This window comes from Phocoena phocoena, chromosome 14 (assembly GCF_963924675.1).
Source record: "Phocoena phocoena chromosome 14, mPhoPho1.1, whole genome shotgun sequence".
Taxonomy (NCBI): domain Eukaryota; kingdom Metazoa; phylum Chordata; class Mammalia; order Artiodactyla; family Phocoenidae; genus Phocoena; species Phocoena phocoena.
Window position 1 is genome coordinate 65,938,075 of NC_089232.1, and position 19,189 is coordinate 65,957,263.

Sequence of the window (19,189 nt, forward strand, 5' to 3'; positions counted from 1 at the left end):
GATTTGCAATGTTGTGCTAGGTTCAAGTGTGCAGAAAAGTGATTCAGTTATACGTATACATATGTTCATTCTTTTTCAGATTCTTTTCCCTTACAGGTTATTATAAAATATTGAGTATAGTTCTCTGTGCTATACAGTAGGTCCTTGTTGGTTATCTATCTTATATATAGTAGTTTGCGTGTGCTAATCACAAGCTCCTGATTTATCCCTCCCCATCCCCCACGTTTCCCCTTTGCTAACCTTAAGTTTGTTTTCGACATCTGTAAGTCCGTTTCTGGTTTGTAAATAACTTCATTTGTATAATTATTTAAGCTTCCACATGTAAATGATATCATATGATATTTGTCTTTCTCTGTTTGACTTACTTCACTTAGTGTGATACTCTCTAGGTCCATCCATGTTGCTGCAAATGGCATTATTTCATTCTTTTTTATGGCTGAGTAATATTCCATTGTATGTATGTACCACATCTTCTTTATCAATGGACATTTACGTTGCTTCCATGTCGTGGCTACTATGAACACTGAGGTGCCTGTATCTTTTCCGATTATGGTTTTCTCTGGATATATGCCCAGGAGTGGGATTGCTGGATGATATGGCAGTTCTATTTTTTACTGTTTTCTCCATAGTGGATGTACCAATTTACATTCCCACCAACAGTGTAGGAGGATTCCCTGTTCTCCACAGCCTCTCCATCATTTATTGTTCGTAGACTTTTTTTTTTTTTGTGGTACGCGGGCCTCTCACTGCTGTGGCCTCTCCCACTGCGGAGCACAGGCTCCGGACGCGCAGGCTCAGCGGCCATGGCTCACGGGCCCAGCCGCTCTGCGGCACGTGGGATCTTCCCAGACTGGGGCACGAACCCGCGTCCCCTGCATCGGCAGGCAGACTCCCAACCACTGCGCCACCAGGGAAGCCCTGTTTGTAGACTTTTTGATGATGGCCATTCTGATCGGTGTGATGTGATATCTCATTGTAGTTTTGATTTGCATTTCTCTAATAATTAGTGATGTTGGGCATCTTTTCATGTGCCTTTTGGCCATGTGTATGTCTTCTTTGGAGATATATTTATTTAGGTCTTCTGCCCATTTTGTGATTGGGTTGTTTGTTTTATCAATATTGAGCTGCATGAGCTGCTTGTAAATTTTGGAGATTAATCCCTTGTCGGTCGCATTGTTTGCAAATATTTTCTCCCATTCTGTGGGGTGTCTTTTTGTTTCACTTATGGTTTCCTCTGCTGTGAAAAAGCTTTTGAGTTTAATTAGGTCCCATTAGTTTATTTTTGTTTTTATTTCCATTACCCTAGCAGATGGATTGAAAAAGACCTTGCTGTGTTTTATGTCAAAGAGTGTTCTTCCTATGTTTTCCTCTAAGAGTTTCATAGTATCACATCTTATATTTAGGTCTTTGATTCATTTTGAGTTTATTTTTGTGTCTGGCATTAGAGAATGTTCTAGTTTCATTCTTTTACATGTAGTTGTCCAGTTTTACCAGCACCACTTATTGAAGAAACTGACTTTTCTTCATTGTATAGTCTTGCCTCCTTTGTCATAGATTAATTGACCATAGATGTATGTGTGGGTTTATTTCTGGGCTTTCCATCCTGTTCCATTGATGTGTATATCTGTTTTTGTGCCAGTACCATACTGTTTTGATGACTGGAGCTTTGTAGTATGGTCTAGGGTCAGGGAGAATGGTTCCTCCATCTCTGTTTTTCTTTCTCAGGATTGCTTTGGCTATTCGAGGTCTTGTGTATTTCCATACAAATTAAAAAAATTTTTTGTTCTAGTTCTGTGGAAAATGCCATTGATAATTTAATAGGGATTGCACTGAATCTGTAGATTGCCTTGGGTAGAATAGTCATTTTGACACTATTGATTCTGGTAGCAGCTTTAGGATTCTCTATGTGTAGTACCATGTCATCTGCAAACAGTGACTACTTCTGCAAACAGTCTTACTACTTCTTTTCCAATCTGGATTTCTTTTGGATTTCTTTTATTTCTTTTTCTTCTCTGATTGCTGTGGCTAGGACTTCCAAGACTATGTTGAATAAAAGTGGCAAGAGTGTGGGAATTCCATGGTGGTCCAGGGGTTAGGACTCGGTGCTGTCACTGCTGTGGCCAAGGTTCAATCCCTGGCCAGGGAACTAAGATCCCACGAGCTGCATGGCATGGCCAACAAAAAAAAGTGGCTGAGAGTAGACATCCTTGTCCTGTTCTTCATCTTAGAGGAAATGCTTTCAGCTTTTCACTGTTGAGTCATTTTCTGTTTTCTTGTATTGCTCTTTTCATTTTACTCTATTATTTTCCTCTTGGATATTTCATAATTCGCTCATTTCTGACATGATTTTGCCTTTTTTGCCTTTTTGTTCTTTTTTCTCCTTGAATTCAACTTATATTTCTCCTTGTTTTCTTGTCTATTACTGTTCATTGTATTTCTCAAAAGTATCTTTCTTTTTTTTTAATATCCCCAAATGCTTAGCTAATGATAATCCATTCAGTTTGGAGTGTTGTGTTATGGTGTACATTTTTTGGCTTTTCAGTTTTTCAGTTCTGTCCTCCACTTAAGTTTCTTTTATGAATTTAAAAACCTTTTATGGTTATTGGGTTTTGCTGTATAATTTTGGGGGTGGGGTAAGCAAAGACTGTTATTTCTTGCTTCTCTCTCTTTTTATTCCTGCAGGATTTTTAATTTCCTTGTTTTCCTTCACTACCACACTTCTAAGGGAAGCTAGCCCTTCTCTATATATCTGATTCTCCCTCAGAAGCAATACTTCTCTGAGGCATCTTCAGGTCCCACTGTCTTTCTAATCACTTCCTTATATCTTGTGCTGTGAACTACTATGTCCAGACCTGTGTTCAGTATTTTGGCATTTAGTGTTGGACTTTAATTTTTCTGGAGATGCTTTTGTCTGTGCTTCCTCTAAGTTTTCCATGCCTCTCTACTCTTAAGTCTCTACCCACTCTCAGAACCCACAGGTTTGCAATGATGGGAGGGTAGAAAGAACTCTTTTAGACTTCTCTACTTCATACCAGAACCTTCTAAATGCCTTGTCTCCTGGTCATGCTGAAGAGATGAGTGATATGTGGTTTTATTTCCTCTGCTGGTTGATTGGATGTTTTTTGTTTTTTTAAAGATGAGGAAGATCAGGCAGCTGCCATCGTCCTCCAAAAACCATTGTAAGAAGGCTCTTAATTATGGATTCAATCTCTTTATTAGACACGAAGCTGTTTTAATTTTCTTTTTCATTTGTTTTCATTATTATCAGATTTTGTCAGTTGTATTTTGTCAGTTGTAATTTGTTGATTTCATATATATTTTCAAGCTCATTCACATAATGTTCTTAATATTCTGTTTATTTTATGTAGGATCAGGAATGATAAATAAGACATTATCATTTTTGATCAGTCTTTTTAGGAATGTGGCAGTTTTTAAAATACTATAATATCTTTGGCATTTCTGCCATCAAGAGGTGAAGTCTATGCTCCCTCCCCTAGACTCCGTGAGGACAGTGATGGCTTCCACCAATAATGTACTGTAGATGTGACGCTATATGAATTCTGGGGCTAGGGCATAAAATGCCTTGCAGCTTCCTGCTGGTTCTATGGGGACGTTTGCTCTAGGGAAAGTCAGTTGCCATTTAAGGAATCTGACTATCCTGAGAGCACAATACTGTGCAAGTGACAAAGAGAAAGATAAAACTATTAGCATGAAGGCAACTAAAACACAAAACATGCAGTGCTTCTTACTAGTCTATCCTGAGGACAATGCCTGCCCTTTGCCCTCACAAATCCTACACAATTTCGGTACACTGATAGGCACATGGTTTAGAGAGCAAAGAATTCAAATAAGAAATATTACATAGGAAACCAAAGAAGTACAGATTTAATGGATGAGGCTGTTAGGGAGTATAGTGGGTGCTTCATCCACTCATGTGAATAACTGGTCTGAATATATTTTTAGTCTGTTCCTCACCCCTACTTCATATTACAGAGTGGAGATCAATTAAGCTTTAACATGCAATGTTGACATATCCCTACTTATCCACCACTCAGTGAACATGCTGCTTTCCTAACTATGGAAAATAAATATTTAATATTATAGTATACAACAAGGACAGTGAAAAGCCTTTAAAAAAAAAAAAAAAAAAGTGATGGATTAGGTAAGTTCAGAACACACCGGCACCTGGTATAACGCTTGGAACCAATGGTTATTCAATTACTATTTATTAGATAAATGTGAATGAATCAGTTCCTTTCAAGTACCTTATCAGCACAGACCACTTTCTGGTCTAAATTACCACAAGTATGACATGTAATAAAAAGTTACTGAACTATTAATTCATATTCTTCAAATTTTTGGTCCTTCTGGGACCATATCTACTTCCTTGTGAATAGTTTATTCTCTTTCAAGGTAAGATGTTTCCGAAAAAGGATTAAAATAATCTATAATCCCCGAGGGAAAAAAGTGGAAAAGGCTTTAATACTTAAGTGGAGTTTAGTAAGTTATTCTGTAGTTTTAGAGTGAGTACATCACATATAAAATAAATGAACAACTTATAATAATTTGTGAATAGCCTACCAAATCCTGGAACACATTTGAGAGTGGCTTTGAGGCAAATTTTCTCTAATCTGAGGTAGCTGTATCTCATCAGACAATTCCACAGGAACATCCAGTCCATTCTTGTCCGATGATTCATGATAATGACACTTCTCTCTCCAGGAACAAATGCATCGCCTGTTATAATCACTTTTACACCAAACACGGTCTCCAGCAATGCCTACAGAAAAAGCAATACAGATATTTAACAGTTTAAAGTTATGATTTTCCATAGGTAAATTTTATCATGTCCTATAAATAAATCTGATTTCTAATAAGTCAAAAGCATGTTATTCTTGCTTCTATAATAAATTAAGAAAAAGAAGTTAATCTGGAAGAACATGAAGGCACTGTTCTACTAATTTAAGTTTCTGGCAGTTCCCTAATTTAAAAATGCTAACTTTCATTGAAATCTTCAAGATGGATTATTAAGACAAAAAGATATTAAGACAAAAAGAAAAAGTACAAAAAGTTTCCACTGTGTAATTTTTTCAGGTTATACATATATAAGGATTTTTAAATTTTTTAATAGAAAGAATAGTCAAGAAATTTAATACTGAACATAGGACTGAGGGAACAGAGAGTCAAATTTTTCATTTTATACCTTTCTGTACTAAGATTCTTTTAAACAAAGTGCTGCAGCCCCAGTACCTACAACAGTGCTTGACACATAGAAGATCAAATATTTGCCAAATTTGCTTAATTAACTTTTCTGATGGCCAGGCATAAAGTATATATGAAATATTTAGAAGAAAATAAATTACAGACTGAAGTTCTCGAAAGAACAATAACATATTAATACTGATTTCAATGCCCACTTAAATTTTTGAATAATTTACATGTAACAAATTTACTACTTAATAAATATTTGATTAATGGAGAGAAAACTGGTCCACAGCACATAAAAGACAAGAAAATCAAAAGTTCTCTGGCACTATTATGAAAACTTTGATCAAAGTATAGCAAAGAAACTATGGTACAGTTATGCAATGGAATATGATACAACAATGAAAACAAATGAACTATGGACAGCTACAGCAACATGGACAACATACAAGCATAATGTTGAGAGAAAAAAAACAAACGAATATGTACATTAAGTGTCCATATATAAATCTTTCTGAAACAGACAGTAACTAAGATATTCTAGGGATAAATATACAGATGGTAAAAATACAAGTGGTAAATTAAAAAGAAAAGCAAGGAAATAACTAACTTACAAGTCAGGACAGTAGCTACGTCTACTAAATAGGAAGGTGTTGCGACTGGGAAGCTAGGTGGCTTGCTGACAATTTCCTACTTCTTGATTTGGCTGATAGTTACACTTTAAAATTATTTATTAAAGTGCCTTTATGTTTTATTAATTTTTCAGTATATTTAAAAAAAGTATAATACAAAAGAACAATAGGACCTCAAATAGGACCAAGAAAAAAACAAGTTAAAAGGAATATTAGCTTTAAAAACAAGTTAGATATGTTTGTTATTATGTCCACAGTATTACAGAGTCAGAGGGTTAAGATGTACAACATGATCATTTGGGCTAAAGTAGCTACAAAATGCCTGCGGTTTTCGTCAAATTTTCAAAAGCGTCCATAACCACTCAAATAGTTATAATCCCCCCCCCCGCCCCCGCAACTCCAAAGTCTGGGAACTTAAGTTCCAATGTAGAAGAGAGTTCAGGATGGAGAGGATCAGGGAGGAGCCCTCTAGACTTGGACCCACAGCAAGAAATAACCACTTTTCCACTTAAAGTGTAAAGGGCTGTCAACTACCAAAGTGAATCACTGAATTATATGTCTTGGCCCAGATGACATGTCTGAAGTCACCATCCAAGGTTAGTTTAGATCAACCCCACTCTGCATTCCAAATATGATATACTTTTCAGATTTTGCAAAGAACTGAAATGCAAGGAACCCTTCCTTTAACTGGTAGAGAGAGGCAGCTGACTACTAATTGTATGTTGTACTATAGAAAACAGTTAAAAACCTTAAGCCTATAATTCCCAAACAAACACCAACTCTAACCTTACATGTGTAATTTCTAATACATGTTTCCTATGAATCCCAAAACAATCGTTAGCCTTTCGTTATAGTGAATGTCAAAAAAAAAAATCCTAGACTGTAGAGGAGCATATCATGAAGTATTCTCCTCCCTGCCATCCAGCACTCTATCAGAATGTGCCTGAAAGTTATATATAATCTTCTGGGCAGCCTAGATCTCTAGTTCACATTAATCATTTTTAATACCAGATAAGACATACCCAGTCAACGTTATTTACAGCTCCTGCAAAAGCAGAATAACAAATACACTATAGAAATAAAGTTGTAATGCCTATAAAGAACGCCAGAATTCAAATATTCCAGATCAAAAACTGTTTAAAAAAAAAAAGACACTATTCTCATATTTCTCATATTTGTTGTTTGTTTCTAGTACAGAAAATAACAGTTTTAGCAGTAAGAAACAAATCTTATAAAATTTTTTAATGTTTTATGTCTTAAACTGAACCAAGAGTGATAATTCTCATGACTTTTACTTAACTGGTCAAAGATCTCGCCTAGAATTAGAAATACATAAGTTAATTTCTGAGGATCTTTTATATACCACTATTTACTACCTCCAAGTGTGTATGAAAACAAAGATGAATGGGTCCCCTCATGATCACAGACAATCAGTTTTGCCATCATGCCCCATGTTCCTATGTATTACTCCAGTGCATCTTTACTTAGTCTGATGTAAGGAAGATCTATGACATTCCTCATCTCCAAGTCTGCCTTGGCTTTTCAGACTAAGCTTAGGCCCGGCTCCTCAAATCCTTAGCTATTTAAAGACGTGCAATCCCAAGTCATTCATCAAAGACTGAGACCCCCCTTTCTTAAGAGGAGCAGTCTAGACGGAAATTATATTCAGTAATCTATGTTTGTTGAACACCTGTTGTGTTCTAGGATGGGAATGGAATCAGCAAGCTGTGGAAGAGACATGTGTCCTAGATGGGGAGTTAGAAAATGACTGCTGGATTCCTATGACATGATTTATGGTGAAAGGACAGAACTCCAAGTAGTTCTAATAATCTCAGTAATTAGCTAACAAACACTGTTGGAAAGACTCAGAATTTTCAGAAGGAAAAACTGCTCTGGGCACAAGCAAAGTTTGACCTGACAGTATTGATTATGCTGAAGAGAACCATTCAAAAGTTAAATGAACAAGGGTATGTACTCCTCATTACAAAAATGTTCCAAGGGAGACTGAATTGCAGACTAGACGTACTTTGCAGACTTCAGGAAAGGATTCTCAGACACACAGGTAAGTTAGACTAGGTGACCTCAAAGTCTCATCTAACTCTAAGATTCTAAATGATTTTATTGTGGTACCTCATTTAACAGAAAATGTGCCAGTTAAAAATAGTAAGATAAGAAAAATCTTGCCAATGAAATCATTTTAAGGAACAGGAGAAGCTTACAAAAGAAAAGATCATCTGTGACCATTTCTGTGAAGCAATAATTAGTCTAAATGCATTTACCCTAATTTATTTTTACTGAAAAATGATTTTTAACTGGTTGGGATTGCTTAAAATAAAGTACACCTATGGGGAGAGAAAGCTAAATTCCTTCTGAATAAAAAATGATCTGTTGTACTATTTGCTTCAAAATAAAAACTCCATTAGCACCGTATGAAGGTATGATATAAAAGACACCCTGACAGTTTTTCCTCCATTTCTTTTAACAGAGGTGTTCACTTTCTCAAAACCAGAACATCAACTTTCTATAACCTCGCTACAAGGGATTCAACTTCTATACATTTCTAACTGAATGACTCTCTGCTCGATATGCCACTACTGGTGAGTAAGCCAGTGAGTTAAAAAGTTGAGTAACAGAAGTTTTTGCAAATATACACCAATTTAACACTACAGTGGTGGTTGAATCTTGCCTATGTGATAAGCTCTGAAGACAGGTAATAAGGCAAAAGTCAGGAATAGCTGAAATTACCCTTGAATATCTCATAGGAAAGTACCTACAAGAGACCAGCACACATCAGTAAGACCAGCTCAGCCTGTTTTTTCTAAATGTTGGACCAGATTTCTCCAACTGACCATCAGATGAAATTATTGGTTTGCATATTGTTTTAAACACAAGAATCATTCAGCACCGGACCACTCACATTTCAAACATTCAGTCTCATCTCTCCACTCTCCCCATATCCACCCTAGTACACGTAAGTGAAGCTGTAGAAGGTAAATAGAGATATGACATAATTCTGCTGTAACAGTATTGGTACTAGTAGTAACAGTAGTAGGAGCAGCTATGGCAGAACTTGTCCAGTTAATTTGTCCATTTCTTCCAGAGTAATAGATTTTAATTGTGTACATGGCTGTCAGAAAAAAAGACTACACTTCCCAGATTCTGTTACAGCTTTTAGCTGTTCTCACCAATGGGGTGAGCAAGAGAGATTATGTACAACTTGTAATTCACTGGTCTAAAGGGAAAGCACTTGCTCTGGACTTCCTTCCCTCCCCACTTCCTGCTGAGTGGGGGAAAGAAGGGGTAGTGAACAGTCTTGACCATATAGAAGAGGATATTATGCCAGGCTGGGTGGAAGGAATCGGAGTCCCTGAGTGACATCAGGGAACAAAGCTAACCTGTCAACCTGGACTTGAGGGTGGATAAAGTTCTGCCTTTTTCCAGCCACTATGTTTTGAACTTTCTTTGATAATGTAGTTTAGCCTACCCCCTAAAACTTTTATAGTAGCAAACATTTACTGCTTACTTTGGAAAGGCTATGTTCATTATCTCATCTAGACATCACAATAACTCTGGGGTAGAACTCCTTTATTTATTTATTTTTAAACAGATGAAGGAAGAGAAGTTTAGAGAAGCTAAGTAGTTTAGCCAAGTTCAAATGACTAGAAAGTGGGAAGGCCAACAGTGAAACCAAAAGTCTGTTTCTAATACCTGTACGAATAAGCAGTCTGCTTATATTGGCTTTCCAAAGAAATTAGATTGATTAGACCCTGGAAAGCATAACAATTGCAATGATTTCTACCAATGTAGTAACTCAAGAAAATACTCAAAACTCTTACGGTTTTGGTGGAGAGATTCAGCCAAAAACATGTAATTTATAATCAAAAAGTCATACACTGTGGAAAATTTATCACATTAGAGAAAACGAAGTGTAGCAGCAACATATGACTGTTATTAAAAAAAATAATTTACCTCTAAATGTTTGCTTTAGAATCAGATACACATTGCTGACTCTGGAATGGATCTCAAAAGATCATCTACTCCAATTTCCTTATTGTACAGATGATGAAATAAAAACCTTAAAGTTATGTAAATGACTTGAAAATTTATAACTTTCAAAACAAAATGTCTCTGATTTTATAATGACTATAAATAGAATTATTTAACAGTTTGTAGATGACTTATTAGAAATAGCTCCTTGTGATGGTTAATTTTATGTAACTGAACAATACGCTTATTTCACTTAATATAAGTATTTCATGGAGAAATGCTTTATAAATAAATGAGTAACGGTGATTGAAACAATACCACAAAATGAATATTTTACATTAAATCATATGTTTGACAGCTGCAACAAAACACTGGGCTTCATATCTTTAAAGCTGAATTTAAAAATCTAACTCTAAAAAGTCATGGCCTGGAAAGTCAACTTCTGTCCTCTAACAAAGGAAGTAGTCTTTCAGTCAAATGAAAGCCAGAAAAGAAATTAGTCAAGTTGTGTAAATCTACAACTAGGAAAGACAGTTTAGGTAGAGAACTATTATCTATCTCCACAAGGACAGAGGTCACAAGGACAGAGGTCATATGCTAGGATGGTCGACACTTAAGAGTTAATAAATTAATAATAAATAAATGAGTGTACAGGGATCCTGCTGCTACTTTTTCAATAAACACAAGTTACAACACAAAACATCCTTCTATTAAGAGAAAGAAATTTTGCCTGAAAGATAAGGAGGATATATACTAATAGTGTAGGAATTATGCAAACATTCAATGCAAAGTATTTCCTACAGAAAAATAAAAAAAGAGGATGAGGGCCCTAACAGAGTAAGTGGCACCACACTTAACTACCCAGCTGACTTACAGGAAAATATAGTCATTGTAATTACAACTTGAGGAATCTCAAGAAAGCAGTGAAACCAATAATGTAAGTTCTAGAACTTTACAGTATTTTAAATCGAAATCCACTGTGTAAACAAAACACAGATTAGAGATGGCAAAATAGAGGGTCACAGTGAACTTGGTGACCTGTGTAACAATCTAAGCAATCTAACATACATATAGTTGTGGACACAAAAGGATAAAAGAGAGTAAACGGGGCAGAAAAAAATATGTAAAGAAATAATGGCCCCAAATTTCCCAATCTGGACAAAAACAAAGCTACAGATCTAAGACGTCCAATGGAACATGGCAAAATAAAGAAAACTATACCTAAGCATATCATAATCAAACTGCTAAAAAACAGAGAAATCTTTAAAGCAGCCAGAGGAAAATGACACATTACATAAAGGGAAGCAACAACACGTATGATAGCTAACTTTTTATCAAAAACAATAGAGAACTTCAAGAGGAACATAAGACAGGGAACTTCAAAGTGGGGGGTGGGGAGCCCTGCAGGGGGAGTCATCCCAGAAATGCCAGCAACATTAGCCTTCAAAAATAGAGGCAAACTTAACTTTTAATTAAATAAAAACAGAATCCATCTACAGGAGCCCTCCATCTACAGGAGCCCTCACTACAAGAAAAGCTTAAGGAAGTTCTTCAGGCTGACGGGAAATGTCACTAGATAGAAACTGTACCATACAGGAAGAATAAAGAACACTGTGGGACTTCCCCGGTGGCACAGTGGTTAAGAATCCTCCTGCCAATGCAGGGAACATGGGGTCGATCCCTGCTCCAGGAAGATCCCACATGCTGCAGAGCAGCTAAGCCCGTGTGCCACAACTACTGAGCCTGCACTCCATAACTACTGGGCCCACACGTCACAACTACTGAAACCTGTGCGCCTAGAGCCTGTGCTCTGCAACAAGAGAAGCCACCAGAGAGAGAAGCCCACGCACCACAACGAAAGGTAGCCCCAGCCTGCCACAACTAGAGAAAGCCCGTGTGTAGCACTGAAGACCCAACGCAGCCAAAAAACAAAAAACACTGTAAATGGATGATATTTAGATAAAACACTGTTCTACAGAGTTTACTGTGTAAGTAGATGCAATATGACAATAACAGCACAAAGAATGTGAGAATAAACGCACCACACTGTTACAAGGCTCTTACATTTTATACGTAGTAAAATTACTCTAGGTGGACTGTGACACACTAAAGATACACGACGTAATCCCTAAAGGCATGATTTTATAACATTTATAAAAATATAAACATATATATATATATATATATAAATTTTTCTTTCAACAAATAGAGGAGAGAATACGGCACAATTCTTGATTCTAAAGTTTGAGATAGTTTGACCCTGAAACTTCTTTATGTTTGTCCACTCATCCAATGAGTATTTACTAATATGCTCCTTGTTCCAGGTATTTCAGCAACCTATGTCTTTAGTTTCTCTAGAAAAAGAAAAGGCTTTCTATGACTATTTCTTGCCAACTTTCCTCTTCCACTGCAAGCGAATCATCTCACTAATGAAACTGATTTTATTACAAGTTGTTGGTTTCTCAGATTCCCACCCTGCCCCCAAAGTCAGGTATTCCCTGGCTTGAAAAGAACTCCAAACCTTCTTCTTTAGAAACAATCATGAGGTGCCAATGAGTTTCTTACCACCTGGAATGGTTAAGGTGCCAGGTGACTCTGACCAACACTTGAAAGTTTTCTTATCACCTAAAGCTCTAATGGCAGCAGACAAACTGGGTTTAATCTCAACTCTGTTTAAGTAATTTGCTTATGCATGTGAACTTGGGCAAATTATTAAATTTCTCAAAACTTCCATTTCCTCTTCTGTAAAATGGGGATAATGGTGGCACCTAAAATGTAGCTGTCTTATTAAAGCACTTAGCATAACATCTGCCACATAAGTGGTCAATAGCTATGATCATCATTACCCTTCGGTTTTTAGTTTGATTTTTCCTTTAAACAAAACCTCCTAATTCTTCTCCTTATATCTGAATTAAATATGCCATACCTTTCCACAGGTATTTATCTACCAGTAGGTTACAATCCCTTTAGTTTGTGCCTGTACAAAAGTCAGCTTTAAGTACAAATAGAGAAAAGAAAATGAGAAGAAGGAGGAGACTACTTTTAGTTTAACAATATCACATTTCATAAAACAGATATGCCTGAATAAAATACTTTTAATTAACCTTGTAACAAGGGAGGAATATAATCTGTAAAATTATTCATCACAGGATTTATTTTTAAAATATGAGGAGAAGGAGAGTGCACTGTAAACGATTTATTAAACTTCAATTTACAGGGAACTTTTGAGAAACGGCTACTCTATCAGGGTAGGTACTCCCCCACCAACCACTGTTTCTGGAAATCTTTACCTATCAGCCTCCACCTGAGGGGTCTATAGCATCAGCATTGATACTTTCCTCTCTACAAACACAACAATGGCAGTCTGCCTGAGGGGAAAAAGACAACTCATTCAAAAGAAACAGGTAGAGAAGACCCTTCGATAAGTGAAGGAAGAGTATTCCCTCCTTCTTCTCCTTTTCAGGTATTATACTCACCACCTCCACCAAGACAGGTCAATAAACCCAGTAAAATTAAGTTCCAGGTGTTGCTCAGGGAAAAGAAGGAACAGAACACTCTCAGGGAATATGACCCATTCAAGATAAAGGAGGCTGCTTGCACAACGCTTCGTTTTTGGAGAAGGCACTGCTCTTAAGCAACAACAAAGGGCTGAAACCAGTTCAGTGCCAGAGAAGGGAGAAGTATAGACTGGAAACCTATCAGGAGTAACCAGCTCTCAGGGTCAGAGGGACATGTGCTCAGAGCAGTATGCACAGACCTCGTAGCAAATATCTAGCTGTTCCAAGAATTTACTATACATTTTGTATGCACTTTTACCTCACACGTTTTCAACCCAGCCCACAGACAGAAAATCACAACATTCCTAAATTCTGTGGTTACCGGGGAGACTTGATCACATCAATGTCACAAGTTTTAAAAAGTCTGTTATCTGAATCTTAATTTTTATCATTTTATAAAATAAATGGAGGAGGTGGAGACAAGACGGCGAAGTACAAGAACATGAGCGCACTTCTTCTTACAAAAATACCAAAACCACAACTAACTGCTGAACAATCATCAACCAAAAAAAACCACTCGAACCTACCAAAGAAGATATCCTACATCTAAAGACAAAGAAGCGACAACGAGACAGCAGAACGGGCGGAAACACGATAAAATCAAATCCTGTACCTGCTGGGTAGGCAACCCACAAATTGGAAAACAATACCACAGAAGTTCTCTCACAGGAGTGAAAATTCTGAGCCCCACATCAGGCTCCCCAGCCTGTGGGTCTGGCAAAAGGAGAAGGAGCCCCCAGAGAATCCAGCTTTGAAGGCCAGCAGGGTTTGAAAGGAGGGATTCCACAGGGCTGGGGGAAACAGAAATTCCACTCTTGGAGGGCTCACACAAGGGGTCGTGTGCACCAGGACCCAGGGAAAAAAGCAGTGACCTCATAAGAGCCTGGGCCAGACCTACCTGCTGGTATTAGAGGGTCTCCTGCAAAGGAGGGGACACACTGTGGCTCACCGGGGGTACAAAAACACTGGTGGCAATAGTTCTGGGGAGTACTCATTGACGTGAGCCCTCCTGGAGGCCGCCATTTTATGACCAAGACCTGGCCCTACCAACAGCCTGTAGGCTCCAGTGATGGGACACCTTAAGCCAAACAAACAAGGGCTGGGCCCCCCCTGCCCCCCCCCCCCCCCCGCAGAGATGCAGCCCCACCCATCAGGAGACAGGCTAGTTAAAGTCTTCCTGAGCACACAGCTGCCAGATAAACACACCCCCTGACACAGACCTGCCCACCAGAGGACAAGACACAGCTCCACCCACCAGTGCGCAGGAACCAGCCAATCCCACCCAGAAACCTGCATAAGCCTCTCAGACAGCATCATCCAACAGGGGGCAGACAGTAGAAGCAAGAAAACTACATCCCTGCAGGCTGCAGAATGGAAACTGCAATCACAGAAAGTTAGACAAAATGGGATGAGAGAGGAATATGTCCCAGATGAAGGAACAAGATAAAATCCCAGAAGAAAAACAAAGTGAAGTGAAGATAGGCAATCTACCTGAAAAGAATTCAGAGCAATGATAGTAAAGATGATCCAAGATCTCAGAAAAAGAATGGAGGCACAGATCTAGACGATGCAAGAAATATTTAACAAAGACCTAGGAGAAATAAAGAATAAACACACAGATGAACAATAACTGAAATAAAAAATACACTACAAAGGGGCTTCCCTGGTGGCACAGTGGTTGAGGGTCCACTTGCCGATGCAGGGCACACAGGTTCGTGCCCTGGTCCGGGAAGATCCCACATGCCGCCGAGTGGCTGGGCCCGTGAGCCATGGCCCCTGAGCCTGTGTGTCCAGAGCCTGTGCTCCGCAACGGGAGAGGCCACAACAGTAAGAGGCCTGTGTACAGCAAAAAAAAAAAAAAAAAAAAAAAAAAAAGTGCTACAAAGAATCAATAGCAGGATAAATGAGGCAGAATAACAGATAAATGAGCTGGAAGACAGAATGGTGGAAATCACTGCCGTGGAACAGAATAAAGAAAAAGGAATAAAAAGAAATGAGGACAGATGAGGACAGTCTAAAAGGCCTCTGGGACAATATTAAATGCACCAACATTCGCATTATAGGGATCCCAGAAGGAGAAGAGAGAGAGAAAGGGCCTGAGAAAATATCTGAATAGATAATAGCTGAAAACTTCCCTAACTTGGGAAAGGAAACAGTCACCCGAGTCCAGGAAGCACAAAGATAAGTCCAAGGAGGAACACATAGTAATCAAACTGACAAAAATTAAAGACAAAAAATATAAAAAGCAACAAGAGGGGCTTCCCTGGTGGCGCAGTGGTTGAGAGTCTGCCTGCCGATGCAGGGGACGCGGGTTCGTGCCCCGGTCCGGGAGGATCCCACGTGCCACAGAGCAGCTGGGCCCGTGAGCCATGGCCGCTGGGCCTGCGCGTCCGGAGCCTGTGCTCCACAACAGGAGAGGCCACAGCAATGAGAGGCCCGCGTACCGAAAAAAAAAAAAAGCAACAAGAGAAAAGCAACAAGTAACATACAAGGGAACCCTTTAAGGTTATCAGCTGATTTTTCAGCAGAAACTCTGCAGGTCAGAAGGGAGTGACATGATATACAATATTTTAAGTGATGAAAGGGAAAAACCTACAACCAAGAATACTCTACCCAACAAGGCTCTCAATCAGATGCAACAGAGAAATCAAAAGCTTTACAGACAAACAAAAGCTAAGAGAATTCAGCAACACCAGACCACCTTTGCAACAAATGCTGAAGGAACTTCTCTAGCTGGAAAAGAAAAAGCCACAACTAGAAACAAGAAGATTACGAGTGGAAAACCTCAACGGTAAAGGCAAACATGAAGTAAAGGTAGGAAATCATCCACACACAAATATGATATCAAACCCAGCAATCATGAGAAGATGACAGTACAAATACAGGCTATTGAAAATGCATCTGAAATGAAAAGACCAGCAAATTAAAACAATGCTTTTTATATACAGAGTGCTATTCGAAACCTCGTGGTAAACACACACCAAAAATCTACAATAGATACGCACACAAAAAAGAAAAAGGAATCCAAACACAACACTAAAATTAGTCATAAAATCCTAAGAGAAGAGAACAAAAGAGGAAGGGATGAAAAAAGACCTACAAAAACAAAAAACAACATTGCAGTAAGAACATACATACTGATAATTACCTTAAACTTAAATGGATTAAATACCTCAACCAAAAGACTGTCAAAAATTAAATACAAAGAAAAAATATTAAAAGCAACAAGGGAAAAGCAACAAACAACATACAAGGGAATCCCCATAAGGTTATCAGGTGATTTTTCAGCAGAAACTATGCAGGCCAGAAGGGAGTGGCAGGATATGTTTAAAGTGATGAAAAGGAAAAACCTACAAACAAGATTACTCTACCCAGCAAGGATCGCATTCATATTCAACAGAGAAATAAAAAGCTTTACAGACAAGCAAAAGCTAAGAGAATTAATAAGCACCACCAAACCAGCTTTACAACAAATGCTAAAGGAACATCTCTAGGCAAGAAACACAAGAGAAGAAACAGACCTACAAAGACAAACCCAAAACAATAAAGAAAATGGTAACAGGAACATACATATAGATAATTACCTTAAATGTAAATGGGTTAAATGCTTCAACCAAAAGACAAAGGCTGAATAGATACAAAAACAAGACCCATATATTTGCTGTCTACAAGAGACCCACTTCAGATCTAGGGACACATACAGACTGAAAGAGAGGGGATGGAAGAAGGTATTCCATGCAAATGGAAATCAAAAGAAAGCTGGAGTAGCAATACTCATATCAGACAAAAAGACTTTAAAATAAAGACTGTTACAAGAGACAAAGAAGGACACTACATAATGATGAAGGGATCAATCCGAGAAGAAATAACAATTACAAGTATATATGCACCCAACATAGGAGCACCACAATATATAAGGCAAATGCTAACAGTCATAAAAGGAGAAATCGACAGTAACACAATAATAGTGGGGGACTCTAACACCCCACTTTTATCAATGAACAGATCATCCAGACAGAAAATCAGTAAGGAAACACAGGACTTAAAAGACACACTAGAGGAGATGGACGTAAGTGATATTTATTGAACATTCCATCCAAAAGCAGCAGAATACACATTCTTCTCAGTTGCACATGGAACATTCTCCAGGACTGATCACATGCTGGGCCACAAAGTGAGCCTTGGTAAATTTAAAAGAACTGAAATCATATCAAGCATCTTTTCCGACCACAGTGCTATGATATTAGAAATTACCTACAAGAAAAAAACTTTAAAAAACACAAACGGGGGCTTCCCTGGTGGCACAGTGGTTGGGAGTCCGCCTGCCGATGCAGGGGACATGGGTTCGCGCCCCGGTCCGGGAGGATCCCACATGCTGTGGAGCGGCTGGGCCCGTGAGCCATGGCCGCTGAGCCTGCGCGTCCGGAGCCTGTGCTCCGCAATGGGAGAGGCCACAACAGTGAGAGGCCCGAGTACCACCAAAAACAAACAAACAAAAAAAAACACAAACGTGGTGGCTAAACAATATGCTACTAAACAACCAATGGATCTCACTGAAGATATCAAAGAGGAAATCAAAAAATACCTGGAGACAAATGAAAATGAAAGCATTATGATCCAAAACCGTGGGACACAGCAAAAGCAGTTCTAAGACGGAAGTTTATAGCAATACAGTCTTACCCCAGGAAACAAGAAAAATCCCAAATAAACAACCTAACCTTACACCTAAAGCAACTAGAGAAAGAAGAGCAAACAAAACCCAAAGTTGGAAGAAGGAAAGAAATCATAAAGATCAGAGCAGAAATGAATGAAATAGAGATGAAGAAAATGATAAAAAAAGATCAATGAAACTAAAAGCTGGTTCATTGAAAAGATAAACAAAATTGATACACCTTTAGCCAGTCTCATCGAGAGAACAAGAGAGGGCTCAAATCAGTAATATTAGAAATGAAAAAGAAGAATTTGCGAAAGACACCACAAAATTTCATGTGAGACTATACTACAAACAACTGTATGCCAATAAAATGGGCAACCCTGGAAGAAATGGACAAATTCTCAGAAAGGTACAATCTCTCAAGACTGAACCAGGAAGAATTAGAAACTATGAACTGACCAGGAAGAATCAGAAACTATGAACTGACCAGTCACAAGTACTGAAATTGAAACTGTGATTAAAAAACTAGAACAAACAAAAGTCCAGGACTAGATGGCTTCATAGGAAAATTCTATCAAACATTTAGAAAAGAGTTAACACCTATCCTTCTTGAACTATTCCAAAAAACTGCAGAGGAACAAACACTCCCAAACTCATTCTATGAGGCCACCATCACCCTGATACCAAAACCAAAGATACCACAAAAAAAGAAAATTACAGGCCAACAACACTGATAAACACAGATGCGAAAATGTGCAACAAAACACTAACAAACCAAATCCAACAATACATTAAGAGGATTATACACCACGATCAAGTGGGACTTATCCCAGAGGATGCAAGAAATTTTCAATATCTGCAAATCAATCAGTGTAATACACCACATCAACAAATTGAAGATTAAAACCATATGATCGGGCTTCCCTGGTGGTGCAGTGGTTGAGAGTCCGCCTGCTGATGCAGGGGACACGGGTTCGTGCCCGGGTCCGGGAAGATCCCACATGCCGCAGAGCGGCTGGGCCCGTGAGCCATGGCCGCTGAGCCTGCGCGTCCGGAGCCTGTGCTCCGCAAAGGGAGAGGCCACAATAGTGAGAGGCCCGCCTACCGCAAAAAAAAACATATGATCATCTCAACAGATGAAGAAAAAGCTCTTG

General features: G+C 38.4%; 1 protein-coding gene across 2 annotated transcripts in view; it reads right to left on the minus strand.

Moving 5' to 3' along the window:
* The window catches only part of LCLAT1 (lysocardiolipin acyltransferase 1), a 194,317-nt gene that overhangs the window by 110,386 nt on the left and 64,742 nt on the right, over positions 1–19,189 (minus strand). For both annotated transcript variants that reach the window (XM_065891171.1, XM_065891170.1), the window contains one exon: positions 4,582–4,780. In XM_065891171.1, the coding sequence (XP_065747243.1) occupies positions 4,582–4,780 (199 nt within the window). The remainder of the gene's footprint in view (positions 1–4,581; positions 4,781–19,189) is intronic.